This window comes from Sphaeramia orbicularis, chromosome 20 (assembly GCF_902148855.1).
Source record: "Sphaeramia orbicularis chromosome 20, fSphaOr1.1, whole genome shotgun sequence".
NCBI classification, from domain to species: Eukaryota; Metazoa; Chordata; class Actinopteri; order Kurtiformes; family Apogonidae; genus Sphaeramia; species Sphaeramia orbicularis.
Genome location: NC_043976.1, coordinates 18945105 through 18966337, shown reverse-complemented (window position 1 = coordinate 18966337; position 21233 = coordinate 18945105). Strand labels below are relative to the sequence as shown.

Here is a 21233-nt window from a genome sequence, read left to right as displayed (position 1 = left end):
TGTTGTTTTAGTTTCATATCAGCCAACACAGTGGACACTTATGCATCATCTCATAAACTGCAATTCATACCATTATTGTAACTTTGCCGGTCTTGATTGGTTCTTAAGTGGAAATCCATTGTTAATATTTATTTTTTGCATATTATCTCCATGAAGGGAGTAATAACTAGTATTAGAATATGTTAAAATGTGAGAAAACATCAGATTAGCTGCATTAAACATGGTTTCATTTCACTGTTTTCATATCACTTTATGATACTGGGTTTTAAATACATGTTTCTGTGCTTCAAGAATAAAATTCATGGTGTAGCTGAGTGGACATTTTTGTAAATCTATGAAAAAAAAAACCTCAATCTCATTGTTTTTTTCATGCCTAAGGAGGAATAAAAACACTCAAAAAAAAAAAAAAAAAACTCAACTAAGGTTCTCATAATTCATGCATGAAAGGGTTAATGTTAACACCTGGATTCTAAAAACAATATTTTAGAGATAGACATTTAATTTTTATCTATAAAACAGCCATGCATACACTATATCACAGGTGTCAAACATGGGGCCCGTGGGCCAAACCTGGCCCGCCAAAGGTTCCATTCCGGCCCGCAGGATGAAAGTGCAAAAATTAACCTGAACAGCCAAGGTTGTAAAAATAATTTTGGTTCAGGTTCCACATACAGACCAATGTGATCTCAAGTAAAAAAAAAACAAAAAAAAAACCACAATAACCCATAAATAATGACAACTACAAATTTTCTTTGTGAAAAATTATGTGGAAAATATTGAAGTGAAAAAAATAACATTACACTGTGAAAATATTTCTATTTACAAAACTATTCTTTCACAAGAAAATGCAAATAAATACGTAAATAAAAACAAAGATGAACAGCCCGAAATGTGCAGTTTTAACAATATTCTGTCTGTTACTAAAGGTTTTGTGCATTTATGGATCCACTATGATTTGTAGTTGTGTTCATAATAAGAGATGGAATATTGTAGAAATTGTTCAAATTTTAGTTCCAAACCCGAAAATTTTAACAATATTCTGCCTGTTACCAAATGTTTATGTAACATTGTGTGTAAATGTACATGTATAAATAATAAGTCAAGGCCTAATATTCCTCAAATTGCACTAATTTTTCAAATGAAATTTCTGTTTTTTCAGGTTATTCACATCTTTTTTGTAAAATGTAAATATTTTCATAATTTAATTGGGGGTTTTTTTGTACTAAAACAAAAAGAAAAACTTGGATTTCTCATTATTTATAGGTTATTAAGTCATTTTTTAACTGGTCTGGCCCACTTGAGATCAAATTGGGCTAAATATGGCCCCTGAACAAAAATGAGTTCGACACCCCTGCACTACTGTATATGGACAAAACTATTGGGACACATCACACTTACAGCTTAAACATTCACTATATGGTTTGAAATAGTATCATAATGAAAATGTTCATGTCAGTCATCACGATTGATGTTAAATTAATATTTCTTTTAAGTTTAAGGCTGATTTTTCTCCTTGAGTGCGAGTTGAAGAAACTAGATGGTTAATAATGAATGAGAATGATTATTTATAGTTTATAGCATTGACTGAAAATAAGTAAAAAATAAACTGAAGCATTGTGTAAGTGTGTTGTGACAAAGTCAGCAAAATTAACCCTAAAGATCAAATTAAAATGCTTACTGCAGTGGTGTTTATCACATTTCACACACTATATTATAGCAGTTGTGTAATTATTATTTTATAGCCCACATATCTGTTATGAATGAAACAACTGAATTCAGTGCAGAATACTTTGGTTCATATAGTGTTTGCAGAACCAGCCTGAAAATGAACAAAATGTTGTTATTATGGTTCCAACCCAAAGCACTGTATAGCAGGGGTGGCAAACTCATTTTATTTCAGGGGCCACACACAGCCTAATATGATCTAAAGTGGGCCAGACCAATAAAATAATGTAAATAATAGGATAAGAACTTAGAAAGAATATCAACTCCTAAGTTTTCTCTATGTTTTTGAGTGAAAAAAGTAAAATTCCGTAGTTAAAATGTTTACATCTACGAACCGTACTTGAACGCAACATGAACAAATATGAAAATTCTTAAGAAAAATAAGTGTAATTTTAACAATATTACACCTTAGTTTATCATTTATACATATGCATCACAACTTACAGATCACAGTGGATCTACAAATACAATTGAAAAACATTTGATAACAGGCAGAATATTGTTAAAATACTACATACTTCTCTTAAGACATTTCAAGTTATGTAAACATGTAAACATTTTTGTGTAATTTTACTTTTTTGACACTAAAACAAAAAGAAAAAGTTAGCTTTTTTCATTATCTATAAGTTATTATGATAGTATTTTACTAGTCTGACCCTCTGTAGATTGAACATCCTTGATCGTTAATATTTTCAGTGTAATTTTTGCATTTCACAAATTCATCCAAAGGGTTGGACTGGACCCTTTGGCGGGCCGGATTTGGCCCCCGGACTGCATGTTTGACACCTGTGCTGTATAGTGTTTCAGACATTTTAGCATCATATTAAAGGCAATCTTACCTTATTTTCATGTATGTTTTTTACATTTAGGTCAGTGTTGTTAATTGTTCCAATTAAATGACTGAATTTACATTACATTTACATTTATGCAGTTGGCAGACGCTTTTTTTCAAAGCAACTGACAGGGGAAGATTAACACCTACACTCTCTCTACTTCTTTTGTAAAGCACTTTAAAATAACCACAGTGCTGTACAGAAGAATAAATAAAAAACAAAATACAAGAATAAAATACAAGAATAGATTAAAGATATTAAACAGCTGTACAATTAAAAACAGTGAAATAAAAATACCAAGTAAAACAATAGAATAAATATAATAATGCGTTCAAAATGGAATGTCTGAGGAGTTGGGTGTTTAAGAGCTTATTTTTGTAAAATGTGTTACTTTGACTCTATTCCCCATAGTGTGATCTGGAATAACATCTGTTCACATCCCATTATTTATTATGTACATGTTTCATCAGTGGAACATGTCTGTGTTTGTAGTAACAGGATGTTGCTAGTTCCTCGCTTATAGTTTTCACACCTCAGTTGCAGCATTCATAATTGATTTATTATATTTTTTCTGTTTTATTTTTTATTGTTCTTGTACAGTGTTTTTAAGCGCTTCCTATTTAAGACTAGGCGTGTTTTTCTTTGGCTTTTAATTGTTTTAAACCCTGCACAAGAATTTCCATATCCCTGCACTGTTTGTTTGTGGACAAGTGGTGAAATAAATTAATAAATCTTGAATCATTGGCTCCATGTCGTCAATAATTAAAGTCTGAAAACCGACTGAATATGGCTGAAATATTACACATTATTTATCTTAACCCTTTCGTGCATAGTGGTCACTACAGTGGACAGCTATTCTACAGCTGTTCTCTTATATATTCATGGATTTTGTTGTTCTTTTCGTTGTTTTTTTGTTTTTTCTTTACACATATCTTTATTAAAGTTTTAAGACACTACATGTCTTTTCTGACATGAATTGGTAACATTCTGTAGATCTCTCCTGAGGATAAACCCCAAGAATCACAAGCCCTCCCCATAGTTTTCACACAATTTATCAGTAAATACATGTTTCTGTGTGTCAAAAATTAAAAGTGTGGTGTCCAGCTGAGTGGACATTTTTGCAACTTCATGAAAAATAGATTCATAAGAATTTTTTGTCATTATTACTTTTTTAAATGTTTTTTTTTTTTTTTAATTTTTTTAAAAATTATTTTTATTTTATTTATTTTTTAATTTATTATTCAGAAGAAAATTTTCTATCACATTGTTTTTTTCATGCCTAAATAGGAATAATAACACTCAGGAAAAAAATTTGATTAAGGTTCTCATAATTCGTGCATGAAAGGGTTAAATACATTTGAACATTTCTTGTTCTTGTTACTTATGGTTAAATTTGACTTCCCCTTTTTTTTTTTTTTTTTTTCCAAATTCCAAATCAGTCTCCTTGATTGCTTATAATCAGTACCGGCCTTGAAAAAACCATGTGGGTTGACTGTTACTAATGAGAAATGAATTTTAAAATTATTGATATTACTAATTATTGATATTATTGTTGTGATTTTTCATTTTTTCTTTTTAACATGTTGAGTTACTGTGTACTGACAAACACACACACTCAGAGGACACTACAGACCGTCACATTCAGATGCTCGTGTGGTTTGTATTGATGCTTTATTTCTGTGACTTCTAAAACATGCACTCTATAAAATGTTGAAATTAATTAAAAGTGTTGTGCAACTTGTTCCACAAAACATGGTTATTTAAATGTAAAAATATGTTGCAGTTCATCGCAAAGATAAAAACTACTACTAATAAATCCAAAGCAATTGTGTCAATAAATCTAAAGTAAGGTGTTGTTTTAATGCTACAACTTAATTACATTTTCTAATCAACAGTATTGGTTTGGATTTATGTGTGCAAACTGCAACTGCAACATCTTTTTACGTTTAAATAACCATGTTTTGTGGAACAAGTTGCATTAAATTTTTAATTCATTCCAACATTTTATTTCTTAGAGTGCACAAAAAAAAATGAGATTTTACTTTAGAAAACCATCACTTATCTTTCAATCCTTAATTAAATTTTTTTGCAATAGTAAGGTGCATTTTAACTTAAGATCAAACATGAAAACAATTTAAATTGATTTTTTTCTTTTTTATAGCAAGTTATCATGTTCCCTCCACACAAACCAAAATATTACTTCAGAAACACTGCCGTAAATATTCGCTCCACACACATCCGTACCTAATCTCATGAACATCTAATCTGTAAAGCACTTTGTGACGTTTTCTGTGTGATAAGTGCTATTTAAATAAATTTTACTTAGTTAATCTGACAGTTGTAGGTTTCCCTGAGTCAGTTTCCTGGTGCTTTATATTAATTTCAACATAACTGTAAAGTGAAAAAAACAAAAACAAAAAAAAAACTTAAAGCTCAACTTGCTTCTCCTCTGTAGTTCTGTAACTGATGCAGGATCATGTCTTATTCCAGCTATTATAGGATTTAACTGCACAGTTCAGGGTGTACACTGTAGTAGAAACAGGAAACAGATGTGCTAAAATACTCTAATTCTTCCTGATGACAGTAACTTCCAAAGCAATAAGACCAGACAGACAACGCAGTCTAATAAAGATTATTTATTTCCAGTGTTTGTTGAGGAAGGGCTTTGCAGCCATGTGATGCTGTACACAGGCGAGACGTTACTGTTTACAAAACATTGTCTCATGCAGTTTCCAAGATAGGTCTGTAGGTTGATCTCCCAAGGTTTAACGCCCATGCATTTTACTGCATTTAAATTATACACAGGGGGAAAAGGAAACATACACTGACAGAAATGTAGATGCTCCGATGTCAGAAACTAAAAAAGGAAAACCCCGAATGAAAACAAGATCTCTGGAATGCCTGGTAGATTATGGTTTCCTACAAATGTATTTAAAATCTGTCTCGTTTCGACAACTGTTGGTAAAAACAGTTTAAAAAAACAAAACAAAACAGAAAAACAAAAGAGGCACTTTTATTATTTTTTTTTTAGATAAAAATAATCACACATATGTAAAAATGTACTTTTTGGACTATAACTGAACAAGTTTGGAAATAAAAACTACTGTACCAAGCATTACATACCATAGTATCAGCATTTCATTACATTTTTTCAGTCTTTATTTGATAAAACTATAATAATCCTCCAGTCCCTCAAGCTAATATCTGGCTGTTGTGACAGTACTGTGAAAAAAAAAAAAAAGAAACAAGAACTTCCCACAGCACCCAGCTCAGAAAGCAGCCCTCGATTAAACCCACATACTTCAAGTACAGGCAAAAAAATACATATTGTTTTGAAAATGACAGTATTGTCACAAGCAAATAGTGTTAGTCCAAATATAGGAGTAATACATTCTTCATACCGCTTACAATAGGAAGAACTGAACCGTGATTCTTTAGAAAAAAGGCCTCCTCCTGCAGAGTCGTCTGGGGTTCTTCAGTAATAGTTTTAGTCAAGTCGACCCCTGTAGGTTTCAATAGAGCTCTGTAACATTCCACACAGTTCATTTGTCTCACATATCATCAGCTAAGTCACATTCGTTCATTATTTGATCTTACAGGAGGAAGGTTGTGTTTTATTTCCATGTCTGTTCCAGTATGGCCAACGAATCAGTGGAATTACACACATAGACATCTTCAGCATTATTCCAGTAACAATCATGGAAGCCTATACACAGTATGTACAGTAGATACAGAAGGGATACTTGTAGAAAAAATATTGTGCAGTAACCTTCGCTAAAATACCAACACACACACAAACACACTTCCATTCTCCTTTTTCCCCTCATACACACTAGACAAGACGACTCTTGCCGTTTCACAGATACTGGTAGAACCGTGAGCGGACGACCTGTGCTCCAGAGAGTTTGTGTGGGTGTGGGTCGGCTCCGAGTGCGGCCTTGGACTTTCCTTGTAGTGCACCGCTACCGTTGACGTGCTCCCCCGCTGCCGGCTGAGCGCCAGGGGAGGCGGACATGGTGGGTTTCTCCGGAGGCGCATCCTGGGCTTCAGGATGGTCGTCCTCAGGTTCAGCTTTGGGTGCCACCTCCGTGCTGGACTCGGAGCCTGCACCCCCACAGCGCTCCCTTGCAATCCAGTCCCTGATGGAGAAGTCCTGAGAGGAGCACCGGGGCTTGAGGCGGTCCACGGCGGACAGTTCGGCCACCTGCTCCACTCCGCCCTGCTCCCTCCAGTTGTTGATGACCGCCAGCTCGGCGAAGTCTCTCTGCCCGCCCATGGTGTGCCTCCTGCGGATGTTCTTCTTCTTCCCGCGGCCGTCGGGGGGGCGGTTCTTCTGTGTACTGACGCTGAACATGTCGTCAGCCGACGTGCGTAACCTGAACTTGAGGCGTTCTGTGATCTTAAGGTGCCAGGCCGGTTCGGCGCGCTCAGATTCACTGCGTGAGGACGAGCTGAGGCTGCTGGTGGACCGCCCCTTCTTCATCACCTCCAGCACCCGAGACAAACGCGTGGAAGACTCCGACCTGCCCTCGCCACGCTCCCCACTGCTAGTTACCCCTTCCACTGATGACTCACTGTCTGTTTTGTGTCTTAAGGACCACCTCCTGGACAGGGTGTCGGACTCTATTAGTCGATGCGAGGGGAAAAGACGCCGCGACTCCATTTTCGGCGTGGTGCTCCCCTCACCTGCCCCGCCTCTCGCTTCAGTTTTTCCCTGACCCCCATGCTCAGTCTGAGGTTGCTCTGGGCAGGGGGTAGACTGGCTGCTGCCCCCACCCGGGGCAAAAACAGGGAAATCACTTTCACTGTCCGTCTCCATGGGCCGTCCCTCACTGATGAGCTCGCTGCGTTCATCATCGGCCTCTTCCCCTCCTTGCAGCTCTGGACTGAGCGCACTGGACTCGGCTCCAGTCAGGAAAGTGATAGAAGAAGTAGTGGAGTAATCAGAGGTTATGGAGCTCACCTCAGCACCAGCAGAGGCTCCTGCGTTTACTCCCAGTCCAGTTCCTGGTCCAGCAGACTGATCTGTGGACAGTCCTAAGGTCCACTTCTTGGGTCGGGACCGTGGCACCGAAGCTCCAGAACTCATAGTGCCGAGGTCAGAGGTGTTTTCATCCAGGGATGGCGGATCGGACAAGGACGACTTCCCTGCAGGAGCGGTTTGGTAGCTGATGTTAGGAGATCCAGACATGTTTGGGGATGGGGAGGGGGAAGGTGAGGGGCGTCTGGTCGGAGTCTTCTCCTTTAGGAAGAATGAATTCCTGTGCTCTCTCTTGGCCTTTGGTGTGAGCTCCAGAGTACTCCCGTTCTCCTTCCTTTCCTCTGCGTGTATCTGCTGCTTTGCGCTGGGTTTTGCATTTGGGCTTGGACGTGTCTCGCTCTGCGTCTCAGACTGAAGGCCATGGTGGTTTGGCTTCTGGCCAGGGATTTCCTTCTTGGGGAACACTGAATCTAAATCATCATCTGAGCTGCTAGGCTGCGCTTTCTCCTTGGACTTCTTTCTTTTGCGGCTGGCTGCAGCAAAGATTGAGGAGACCAGGAGCTCTCGGCTGTACTGGTCCTTCCCTGAGCCCCAGGAACCCTGCAGAAAGGGAAGAAAAAACACTAAGTAAATATTTGTGATGTTGAGAATCCCAAGGAGCACACCAAAGATAATTGAAACCCTTCACCCCTGCCTCAAAACTCAGATCTGTACTCCACCTGCTCCCATGAAGCGCCACAAACCAGAGAAGTGGACAGAGAGAGGAACATTAACAGTGATCAACAGGGAGCACATGTTTTCCATGCCAGCCTTGGAGCAGATGCAAGACAGTAGCAGAGCAGTGGCAAAGCATGATCTGATGGAGCTGTAGGTTCTGCCATTCCAGTGGAAGGAAAGCAGCAGAACAGCAGTGCAATGGTGAGCAGCACCTGATTCGTAGTATATACTGTAAAATCTGTCCTCAAGATCTGGACTAGCTTATTTGAATGATGCATTTGACTCCAAACTCCTGCTGAACACATCATTCAGCAGGAGTTTGGAGTCAGTTAGGACCAGATTTTACCGCTCTGCAAACACTGGTAACCTTCAACACAGACTGTGGCTCCCTAGAGGCACAACAGGCTTTGTTCTGACAGTAAAGACAGACTAAACAAACAGAAACAAAAGGAGTCGGTTCATCCAAAGACTAAAAATATCTTAGTTGCCCTCTGCGGTATCTACCCATGCAGATGGTTTGCTTTTATTTCCCCTGAATTCTGCCTCATAAAGGATTTGAATGGAATTACGCTCTTATACATAACACTTAACAGAAGGTTCTCGTCTATAAATTATTCTGTGGTTAATCTACAGCAGATTAGGTCTGGTTCTAGAACTACTTCCACTGTGGAGCCTTGCAGCCATGGAGCAAACCAGCCCTCATTTCCACCAATTTTTAGAGGAACCATTGTAATCTAAAATATGTCAACAATGAAGGGTGTATAGAACATACAATACAATAGAAGTAGACAGTAGCAGCAAGATAGTGAATAACACCAATTACTTCTGAACTTTTTGCTTAATAACCACATTATACTTTTGCTACTTCAAATTTCAGTATGCAAACTGGACTGGCATCTGGTCCATATGGGTGGAAAAGGGCTTGTGGTTTTTATTAAGGTTAGTAAATGGAGATTCTTATCACTATTTCAGCCTTCAAGCATACCACTGAAGTCTCTTTTGATCACATTTTATGTCAAACAGTCAACAAACATATGCAGTGATAAGCTCATGTGGTGCTACTCTGGCCTGGAGGTGGAGTCACCTACCTCCTGTCATCCTACACTACCACAGGTCTAAGGGCTCACACACATACTCACCTTGGATTTAGCTGAGTCACTAGTCGGTGAATCTGCAGGTAAAACAGAGAGAAGAGACACAAATTAGATGATCTGAAAAGACAAGAGCGCATGTAGGAAGTGTGACATAGGAAATGGCTCAGGGAAAAATTAAGGAAGGGAGAGAATCATGTTGATGAGAGGAAGCATGTGGAGAGTGACGACACAAAGGCTGATGAGACGTGAGCACATACATGAGCAGACAACAGGCCATGCTGCACACAGGGACACGTGATGAGCTCTACGTTACACTCAGGTCCACATCTACATGGCATGAAGTGTTCTTTCCCATCGGACACGCTCAGACGTCACGCATGGTTTGATTATACACATAACCTTTGCAGTCAAAAAAACTACAGAGAAGGTGTTTCTTAATCCTGGTTAACACAAAGGATGTCAATAACTTCCAGTCATTTTAAGTGATACTGAGTGCAACTTTGGCAATATCAATTCAGTTCACAATACAAGTACAATTAACAGCAACAGAGTGGACAGTGTTGTCATGCAGGACGGTGATGGCTATGGAGTTAGTTTAGCAAAGATGAAATCCTGCAATAAATCAATAAACCTGATCCCTACATTAAATGTTTCATGTTTTCTCATATAAACACATCTGGTTTTATCCTGTGTTCTTACAGTGTATCTGAAAGCAGGGTTTCTGCGGTTTTACAAAGTTACTTAAAAAATATATATATATATTATGAATGCATTTTAAGAGAAGGAAAACCGAGGTCTGACTCAGATGATTCTGCCAATGTTAGAATGATACTGGTTGACAGCAGGGGTCTTAATGATGGTTCTACTGCATCTATTCCCAAATTCCTAACTTGAGTGTTTTATAGCACAAGGTGCAATTTAAAAGAGATTTTCCAAATTTTTATAATCACACTCTAAATCTACTCTGAATGCAAATATTACCCAAATAAAAGAGCTAAAATCAGATAAAGAAAATTCCAGGATTTGAAAATACACACCTTTATGCAGCACAAAAGACTAAGACAACAATCGATAACATATGTAGCCTGCTGGGGGAAAAAAAAAAAAAAAAAAAAAAACACCCATTGATTGGCCAAAAACATCCTGTCCCGCGGTAGATCTTCTGTAACTGTAGAAATTCTAACCATAGAAAATCTGTAATAAAGGACTTCTATTTTTGTGTCCAAGTGTCTCAGACATGTTTCTTGCTGTTGTATTTTTGCAGTACTTACTTTTTGAACTGGGATCATTGATTTTTTTACAACACCCTTTTCCCGGTTGCTTTTCACTACAGCTTTAAATTGGATTATTTTTGTATCTTGGAAAGCACCTGCAGAAATCCTGTCTAGTAGTACCTTTAACACACAAGTTACACTACTGATAATTATAGTTGTTAAAATACAGTGCTGCCCATAAAGTTTGAATTAAATGTTTTTGTCTCCTCTAATGAAATGATTGTAATAATGTGATTTATTGTTGATAGATTAAGTGTAACTGGGACTCAGTATGTGATCATTATACCTGGTCAAAGGTGATTACAGATGTGTAAATATTAGGAATAAAAAGAGGAATGTGTCTGAAAGCAATTATTCCAATTTTATGGGCAACATTGTAGTCTGAAACATTTTAAATTAGAGTGAGATTCTATTTGATCCAATATCTGATTTAATTATCATGAACAGACTTGTTCACTGTTAACTTGACAAGGTGACAGCAACGTTACGATATGTAGTGACATGAGCTGCGATGACATGTGACACGATGACAGACGGATGTGGCAGAAACCAAAACACAAAGGATGTGACAGGGGAGTCACAGAGGGGCTAGCTATATGAGAAGAGAGGACACTGCATGAGAAAGAGAGTGTCGGTGAGAAAAACCTATAATCAGTTCTCACCTGCCCTTGAGCCACGTGTACCTTGGTGTCTAATTAAAATTTGCTGTGTTTGTGTGACATAGCCAAGCCCCCCTATACACCCCTTTCAATACAGATGATGGCACAATATGCAAGTGCACACTGACTGGTGACGTAGAAGCCTGGTGTAGAGACCATACCATACTATCTCTCCATTTGGAAAGCTTGTGAGACAGTGAGGAGAGACAGCGGAGAGCCTTTCAGACAGCAGCACCGGCCTGTGTAAGGTATATTCTGACAGAAAACCCACAACACCGGACACTGTACAGTACCGTGTAGCCGCTTCGCTTCCCCTTTTCGTCCCGGTTTCTCTGTTTAATGATTTTTTGGGGGGTTTCTCTTTGGTACTTCTTTCACCTAAAAGAACTGCGGGTTCCTGCAGACTAGGCAGCTACACTGGGGGCAACAATCCTCCTTCTTCCTACAGTTCCAGCTGTCCATCACGGACATTATAGAGTCCATCAGTGACATCATGGTGTGATAGACTCCTCCCACTTGGCCTGTGTCAAGATCAGTATGTGTGAATGCTGGGAAAGCCTTTAGGACACCCGACAGAGCCTCACTAGAGACAGAGGAATCAGAGGTCGCCTTTCACTGTAAAAACATCTATTTCTCATGTGGGAAAGAACATGCCGTATTAGTGCAACAGTAGGCAGGATAACAGGGGGAGAAATACACAGCCCACTAGTGGGGTGTGACCAAACAGGGTATTAAGGGGCAGAGGGATGATTAAAAAACAAAGGACATCTAATCTATTAAACGTCTTTTCATAAGACTAAAAAATACCAAACTGGGGTAATAAATCTCTTTAAAGCAAATGAAGAAGCATGACAATTTATTGCATCTACTTTATAAAACTCAGATATTTCACAGAAAAGTGATGCAAATAAATTGCCCACTGAAACCCACACAGGCATTAGGAGTCATGGTTAGCCATAGACATTTCTATCTAGTGGCAACAGCCAGAGAAGCAAAGGGAAGAAGCAGCAACATCATCAGCAGTTGTTACTCAATTACACACCGGTCCCTCTTTGAAACACAGGGTTCAGCAGTGAAAGGGTAGAGAAAGGTGAACCCACCACAGAGCTGGTCTGCCAGGGGCAGCGCGTTACCTGATACTTCACCCTGCGACGTGCCCGTGCGGCCGATGTTGGTGAGCAGGTGGTCGATGTTTGGGACGGGCTGAGACTCCACCGCACTCTCCTCCTGGGACACAGTCTGCAGGAAGCACAGCGGTAGCATAGTGAGGACCAGACTCACCAAGACTGGATGTGGAGTCTATGTAAAGCTAAAAGGGCGTTTTTCAAATCCTACTACTTCTGGAAAAAACATTAAGTTTTTAAGTTCTCAAACTCTCAAGTCATTGCACTATTTTAATAAACCAAAGCTTCTTTTCTTGTAATAATGTGTTATTTGTTGTGCTATTATCAAGAAATGAAATTTTTGATTTCTTAAGATTTGTGGGGTTTTTAGTTTGAAAGAAAAAAAAAAGCATTTATTTAACAGGGGACAGTACATATAGATGAACACATCAATGTAAATAAGGCAGAATTAGCCAAAAAGCTTTGATGGAGGCAAGACTGATGATAATCAACAAAGTGGTCGTCTTGATGTTCAGTTTTTCAGCTTGAATAACGCCCCTAACCTGATTAACGCTGTTAAGTAACAGAAGAAATATTCATGGTGTCAAAATAACAAATATAGTAATATATTATAGATATATATATAACATTAACTAATCAGTTCAACAGTGGCTGAAAGCAAAGCAGTCTTGTGGTAATTTTTTAACTTTGTTATACTTTTTTTGTTGTTCCGTTGTATGTTTGAATTGTGATGTTTAATGGTTACCTGCCTAGGGGACTATGCAGAGCCATAAGGAGTTTAGTTATAATCCTGCACATTTACATATGCTGTTATTTCAATACAGGTGTTTAATTAATGTGATCAAATAAACTAATAAATAAGATAAAAATAAACATTAAACACCACACAGAAACATTGCGTTGTCCTGCTCTTGTTATAATAACACAGCTTATTTTCAAGATAGCAGGGTAAATTTACTTGCTATGAGAAGAAAACAGGATGCGTCATCATGAGAAAGTCCACAAGAGCAAAGCTATTCTCAGTTAGCATTTAAAAACCACAAAACAATTTTGTACTTACCACTGGATCTCCATTGCCATCTTCAGTAAAGAACCAGTCATACTGAAACAGAGTTTTAGTAATGAATACTTTGTTCTTTTTAAGACTAGTTAATTATTCAGACATAATGGAAACACTGGTGCTCACATTTTGAATGAGGGTCTCCACAATCTTGTACTGGTCTGGCATGTGTGTCACCATGTGGGTCATGTTGTCCTCTGTTGTGCGCACCAGAGTGGGACCGAACACGATGGCCAGGTTTCTTGGCTCCATCTGACTCAAAGAGAAAGTATGTTTTAACCAGAACAACCCCTCCTGTCAGACCATACAGGCTGTTTCCGATAACAGCAAAGTCGTACCTTGTTCTTCTCAGAGTTTTCAGCCACGGTTTTCAGATGAGCCGACAGGAACTTAAGGGTCTCATAATGATGATCGGGTAGCTCATGGAGCTGAGAGAGTGAAAAATCACTAAGATTAGTGGAGAGTAGGAGACACAAGGGATGAGAAATGCAAAATGAAACTAGAAAACCAACTCACCAGCCTCTTGATCACTTTGAGTCTGTCCACTGGGTCTTCAATTCTGTTGGCCTCTATGAAATCTGCATACTTATCTACACATAGAAAAGCACATGTTTTAAGGTGGGCTGACGATGTTTCAGGTTCAGGGTTCCAACAGGTTTCTACAAGTTAAATTTAAGACCTTTTTAAGACTTTTTGAGACTGCTTAGAACAGAATTTAATGGCCATTTCAATGCCATACTGACAAAAATGTATCACTCCTAGAATTTGGGAAAATGTATTTATTTACTCCAACGCCTTGATTCCCACCGTTCTGAGTCATTTCTCACCGAGAGCTGCAAAGTTAGCAATAATTGGTTCCTAATTTCAAAATAAATTGTGGGGTTAGAACGGGTGGAACTGAGTAGAACAATGCTACTTTCTTTGCAACTTGGACATTTAACAGACACATTTAAACACAGCACAGCGAACAAGTTTATGGCAACAAAACTTAACCTACCATATCAAACTTATTACCTATAAAAACACTTTTTTTAAGGTATTAAATGCAAATTTGTAAATTCAACACGTTTAAGACTTTTTAAGACCCTGCTGGAACCCTGTAGGTTGTAGTTTTGGCTTTTGACCACTAGATGGCATGCGGTATCTTTAAAAGGCAACCCACCGTTTGTAAACAAGGGCTCTGGAAGCTTGCGGAAGAAGGACTTGAGTAAACTGCTGATTACATTGAGATCCCTCCATTTCTGTAAAACATGAGATTAGGTTATAACGTGTTATGAAGCCACACAGATTATCTAGAGGGGTGACAAACATTATTAGTAGAGTGACAGTTTTATGCACTTAATGTGAATGGCTTCTAAATTTGATCTAGAAATGTAAGCTTGTTCTGTTGTCATAACTGTCACATTGCACTTCTCTAGGCCAAAAAAAACCATATCTGTATAAAGGTTTAACATTGCGCAATGACACATCACTGACAAGTATTCAGTGCCACAAACCTCTGGCACCATCAGACATCTTATTACTGTTCTGTGCACCCATCCATCTTAACAAAACAGCTCAGTCTTGAATACAGCTACAGTATTACTGTCCAAAGTACGCACCAAGGGCAGCACTTAAAAACTTGAGACTCCATTAACAGTTTAATTAAAGCAACAGTGGATCGATCGAGTGGCACTCACATCATCCTGGATATCGATATCGTTCATGCCCTTGTTATTGAGCTCCTCCTGCATGTTGGAAATGGCAGCGTTGTTCCCAGGAACTCGGTAGATGCCTGTGTACTCCAGACCTCGGTCTTCCACCAGCTTACAACAAACCTCCACAATCAGAGGCACAAACTGGATAGATGATACAAAAATGCAAAATTGTTTAGATTAATCAACACACGAAGGTTCAAATATGAGAGCATTTTTTTTTGGTTCAAAACTTAAATAAAACCAAACCTTGTTGGTCTGTGCAGGAGGACAGTCATCCAGCCTCACTCCAAATGTGACTCCAGGGGCTGGTTTCTTCTCAAAGGGTTTCCTCATCAGTCCTGGGATGCCCTTCCTCCATGTCCCTTTATCCTTGGGAGGGCTGGTGTCATCTGCATATACAGAATGTGCGAGTAGTTGGATATGGGTCCTAGTTTAAGATATTTAAAAGACAAATCTAATTCCTTTTGTACCTTTGTGCATGTTCTTCCTCTCTTGCTCTGGTTTTGGCGAGTGTTGACTTGGTGATTTGGTCTCTCCTTTTCCTCCCAGCAGCGTCTGCCTGATGCTCAGTGATTGGCGCGAGGGTCTGGGCGATGGCTCAGTCTTACTGCCTGTCGGACTGAATGAAACACAGACATAAATTAAAATACAGCTAATTCGATCGAACTATTAAAGAGCAGTGTGTCACATTCTGAATCAACTTCTCCAAAGTGTTAAAACCTCCCTCCGCTCCAGCCTCACTGTCCTCTTGCCCTCCCCCTTCCACTCACCTCATCAAGGTGTTGTACTCCTTGATCTTTCGGCTGATGAGGTCATGGCTGGTGAAGGCTGCGTTCTAAAGAAAAAAAAAAGAAGTAAAGGAAGGACAGAGGAACACAAGAGAATGGACAGAGGACACAATAGATATTGGTTAAGGTATATGATGCAGTAGAAGCTCCCTTCGTGCATGTAACAGGTTGCAACACATCTTTATATAACTCCACTGCTATCAGATGACACAGGTAAGACTATTGGAATGTCACGGTATAGACAGTGTGGTTAGGCCTTCAGAGGAAAGGAAAGACAGGCTTTAATTTCTGACCGGGGGCTGTCTATTTTAGGACACAATATAAACACAAGTGAATAAAACGTAAGGAAAAAGGACTAAATCTTAGGTACTGTTAGAGTTCAATTTGACCTGGTTTGACATTAAACAGCAGTAAAAACATCACTATCTTTTTTGGACTGATACTTGATGACTTTTTAAAGTGATCTAAAATGTGAAGGATAACAAAACATAGTTAAATGTTGATAGATATTGTGTGACTAATTCTAACTCTCTGTTACATAACATTTTTTTTTTTTTTTTTTTTAAATAATCACTTATTGGGTTATTTAAACATTCTAAATCGATCAGCTGTTCAATATTTCCAACTTCTGAAGGGATTCTTGAGCTGGTAGATATTGAACTTGGACCACACTAAACTGTATGTAAGCGTTAAAACCCAACAGTCTTATAAATTTGCTGTGATTTACACTGTTCAACATGGAATTAATACACTTAAATATGAGATCAGCTTTGATGCATGTAGATCGTAAACTGATAACTGATCAATGTATAATAAGAAAACATCGTCAGTGTGTGTTGTCCATTTGCAATGTTATAATGCTAAACAGTGAAACTAAGGTAAGAATAGTACTGTTGCAATATTGGCATCCATGTGTATGAGGAAAGAAAAACCTGAAAAAAGGGAAGAGGAAGAGAATGTGGGTCTGGTTGTGGCTTGGGGAAGGATGCCAACTTCGGATGCCTTTAGTGGAAGGTGAGTTTGAGCCAATTATTTTTAACTGCCAGTGTTGAGCTGATCAGTGCATCATTTCATGCTGAAATCTTGTAAGCTCTTTAACAGACGTAGGTCATAGTAGCAGTCTATATGAGACCCTGATAGAGCCAGTTTTTTGGCCTCAGACTGTCTTTGATTCTTCTCACCCAAGATCACTAGTTTGGAACTACAACTGACGATATTGGCACATTTTGTTCACTTTAATTTCAGACAGAGCGTAATTAAAATGGTGTATTCTTGGCTCAAACTACAAGGTTTCCACAAGTCCTGAAAAAGTCTACAATCCAGAGTCTAAAAACATCTTAATTTGACTTTGGCAGCTTTTAAAAATGGAAATTTGTTTAACCCATAAAGACCCAAACATCCACTGGCAACCAAAACCTTTTACTGATATAAAAAGTTAAAAACTGTTGATCCAATAATCCCATCAATCCATGTAAATAATTGGTATAAAATGTAGTCTTTTATCTTTTCATGGTCATCAGAAATGACCCATTTGGATGTTCAGAGGCTCCATAGTGAACGTGGAAACACCCTCATCTTCTATAACATTGATTCATCAGTAAAACCCATGGAGTTGGATGAATGACAGTGGATGGAGATGCTTGTTTTCACGTTTAGTTGATATATTTTACTGAAAAAGTCCCTTTTTCCTCCATTTTCTCAGTTTTTGATACAATAACATTCAATTTTAATTTGAGCTTTTATGGACACCCATCATGGTCTGTAAATTAAATATAAGAAAATACCTGATTTTCACTTAAGAATGCAAAATAATGAGCACAATATTATAAATGATGATAAATAACTTAAGAAAAGTTAAAAATAGAGAAAAAACCATTTGGGAACTGCCACTGAAATAGCCCTGGGTCTTTACGGGTTAAAGCCTGTAGAAAACAATGACAATGACATTCAATGGACCATGTGCCAAGTTAACAAGAAGGAACTTGGAGGCATTCCAGTCAGAATACTAAAAGCCGAAACAATATCTGCCATCAGTGCAACCAGACAATGAAATAAGCCGTAAAAAAGTCACTCAACCCCCCCCCAAAAAAAGAAAAAAACCTTTATATAGTTTCCTCAATACTGCAGTGTCATTTTTTTCGTGCCAGGTGACCATTACATTACCCGTATAAATCACATGGCTCTTACCTCCTCATCCAGGTTGCTGTTCTCTTGTATGACTCTGATCCAGGCCAGCATGTCCTCTCGGTCCTCAGCCTGGAACAGGTACTCGCAGTCGGATGTGGTCAGCCTCAGCACGTTCTTCCGTTTTGTGTCGCTGTAGGAGATGTCAATCAGGCAGGCCTTGATGCTGATTGGCAGCGGCTCGTCAACTGCTTGGCAGTTAGCATGAGCCTGCCCCTCCTTTTTATCTTTATATAGGCAGAGGTAATGGCCTCTCAACACGGCGTACATCTGTTTCCATGGACGCATCCCCCCTCCAACACGCTGCAGAAGTAGGTCATGAAGAGGAGATGAGCAAAATGGGAGGAATTAAAGTGTAATCTTTATATTCAGTCATGTTAAATATGGTCCTTTTGTTGCCTTTATGACCTATAATTACTGCCTAGGGGGACAATATGATACCTTATATAACACAATGACAAGTAGCTGTGAGTCAAACTGGTCAAACAAGTGACACAAACAGACCATAAAAAGGTCAGGTGTAAGTAGAGGTGGACATATACTGTAAACCAGGGCAACACTACTACGGTTTACAAGCCTGGCTGCGGTTTATGTAATGCTTGGACTACTTATACACAGTGAGGTCCATAGGTATTTGGAGAATGATTGAACTTCCTAACTGGTAATATATGTAATATTTCTGTTAAACCCCTTGGATTAAACATGAAAGCCCCTTCAGGAACATCTTGAATCCTTCATTGCAAATCCACAATACTTAAGAACCTGACTCTAAACACATGCTATCTACTGTATGCATATCTGCTGTGACAATATGTGATATGAAGTGCAGCTCTGAAGAGGGAGTTCACACCTTGCCCTTCTCTGTATTCAGCTGCTTAAAATGCAGCGACCCCTCCTTGGTGGCATCACTGAAGACGTCTGATGATGAATCCCTCCTGGACCCTGAATCTTCTGATGACCGGTCAACAGCCTGCAATGGAAGAAAGACAACAGCACACAACTTTAGAACACATAAAAATAAAATAAAAACCCACTAAATGAGACACTGTGCAGTTCTGGAAAAGAGTAAATCTCCAACACCACGATTCACAATGTGGGTCAGCACAGGTTCATACCTGCCAGCCCTCAAGCACATGTTCGTGAAGGCACAAACAAACTGCTACCATATAAATGTGGATCTGGACAAGACTTGTTTACTCAGGTATGCTTTTCAGTTTCCAAAATTTTTTTTAACTCTTCCTCATTCATTCACTCTTTCCGCATTGTTGTACTTACCATAATCAACAGTAAAAGAATCAGAGATCATCTGTGTGAAACAGTCTAACTCTATCATTATCATCTACTTGTGTTTATACAAGAGGAGGTTATCCCCATGCACAATTTATCTTGGCTTTTAAGCTCTCCTGCAGAACCCTTAAAAATAAATAATAATAAATAAATAAAAATATAAATTTGTGTCTCTCCTCATTTTATATGTCTGAGTAAATAAACAAATTACAGTTGTTTACAGTATATTAATATTGTTTGTTCATTTGTATTGTACTGATGGGCTTCTTGATCAGGTCTCCCTCGTAAAAGAGATTTTATCTCAAGGGTTAAAAAAAAAAAAGAATAAAATAAATTGGCAGAATATGAGTTTCATAATGACCAGTGGCTTAAAGGAGGTTTATCAACTGGAGGTGCTGACTTTGAAGGAAAAGGATCGTTAACAAAAATTAAACTTGTACATACATCAGTGTTGATGTTTGGCATTTAGTTTGATATTAGTTCAGATTTACTGGTTTGTTAATAATGACTTTGATATTGATTGATCCAGATTTATTCGACTGGTTGATTATTGTTTAGATATGTTTTTACTTTGACTCAGGGATTCTGTTTAACAGTTCTCTAGTTTCTAGTAAAGTCTATAGTGAACTGTCAACAGGATCTATTGGCAAATTAAGGGGCTACTTTCTTTTTTTCCAACAGAAACTAAAGTTACTATATTTATCTATGAAAATCCACCATCAGTCCATTTCTAAAACAAACATCTGTTAAATATATAACAATACCAAATAGGTTTGTATAAAAGCACAGAAGAAATGCAAGTACACGGGGGAAAAAGTCATGCACAATTTAAATTAAGTATTTTTCCAAAAGTTGGATGTGCCTTTAGTCCCTGTTTTACTTATGCAAACTTTTGTCTTGTGGGTGTGAACTACTGATCTGATAAACTTTCAAACAGGAAATGCAGATAAACCAGTCATGTGGCAGGTGAGCCCAGCTACTGCTGAGGTGGCAAACTAAATCATGTTAGATAAAATGTGCACTGAACTCACCTTCCTGAGACTTTTCAGACCAGGTATTAAGGACCTCCTAAATTGAAAAAAGACAACATATTATTATGAGCTAAATACCAGAGACATAATACAAGGCGAAAACAATGGTTTTGTGCCATAATGAGATACTGATTAATTTTGAGTTATTTCCTTACCCTCTGCTTTCCTCCCGGTAGTTATCAAGGCCTTCATCGTATGACTTGGACCTCTCGGTTTTCGTACCAGAATCTGACTCAATAATTGTGAGACGAAGAGAATCTATTAAGAGAGGGTCAAATGATTATTTGTAGAATCACAATGAGTCTTTTATTCAGGGATGACTGACTGCCTCAAGGTGAACACATACCTTGGTCGTGCGACAGCTGACGTCGAATGAGAGGGGATGGAGACGTGGGGCTAGGCGGGATGGTGGTGATGATGGGAGCGACAGAGATCACAGCAGAGGCGAGAATGTGTTCGCTGTCCTGGTCGATGCTCGGACTAGATGGTTCATCTGAGGAGACAAACACATGAGAACAGTGAATAGTTTGTGTCAGAATGAACTATACGATGAGAGGACGAACAAGAATCTAAGTAAGCTTTAGGATACATGATGTACAACAAATACACAAAAACGTCCAGTTAATACCTACCATATTATCTTGAATAAACACTGGAGCAGACAGCAGTACAACACTGATAAGCACTCATTAGGCTCATGGAAATGCAGACAGACGCACAGTCATCCAGCTGATAGGTATCTCTGCTCTGATAAGCCAGCGCACACCTTCTCTTAAATC

General features: G+C 38.6%; 1 protein-coding gene across 4 annotated transcripts in view; it reads right to left on the bottom strand.

The window, feature by feature from the left end:
• Nucleotides 1-5179: 5179 nt before the first annotated feature.
• arhgap21a (Rho GTPase activating protein 21a) overlaps nt 5180-21233 on the bottom strand; it is a 93360-nt gene continuing 77306 nt past the window's right edge. For 3 of the 4 annotated variants that reach the window (XM_030122874.1, XM_030122870.1, XM_030122871.1), the window contains 17 exons: nt 20801-20947; nt 20610-20712; nt 20455-20491; nt 18987-19106; nt 18140-18439; nt 15935-15999; nt 15635-15783; nt 15411-15553; nt 15147-15305; nt 14630-14708; nt 13984-14057; nt 13806-13895; nt 13594-13719; nt 13468-13509; nt 12417-12522; nt 9396-9427; nt 5180-8139 (listed from right to left, as the gene is read on the bottom strand). In XM_030122874.1, coding sequence (XP_029978734.1) covers nt 6415-8139; nt 9396-9427; nt 12417-12522; nt 13468-13509; nt 13594-13719; nt 13806-13895; nt 13984-14057; nt 14630-14708; nt 15147-15305; nt 15411-15553; nt 15635-15783; nt 15935-15999; nt 18140-18439; nt 18987-19106; nt 20455-20491; nt 20610-20712; nt 20801-20947 — 3497 coding nt within the window. In that variant the 3' untranslated portion in view covers nt 5180-6414. The remainder of the gene's footprint in view (nt 8140-9395; nt 9428-12416; nt 12523-13467; nt 13510-13593; nt 13720-13805; nt 13896-13983; nt 14058-14629; nt 14709-15146; nt 15306-15410; nt 15554-15634; nt 15784-15934; nt 16000-18139; nt 18440-18986; nt 19107-20454; nt 20492-20609; nt 20713-20800; nt 20948-21233) is intronic. The other variant, XM_030122872.1, reaches the window with a different exon arrangement.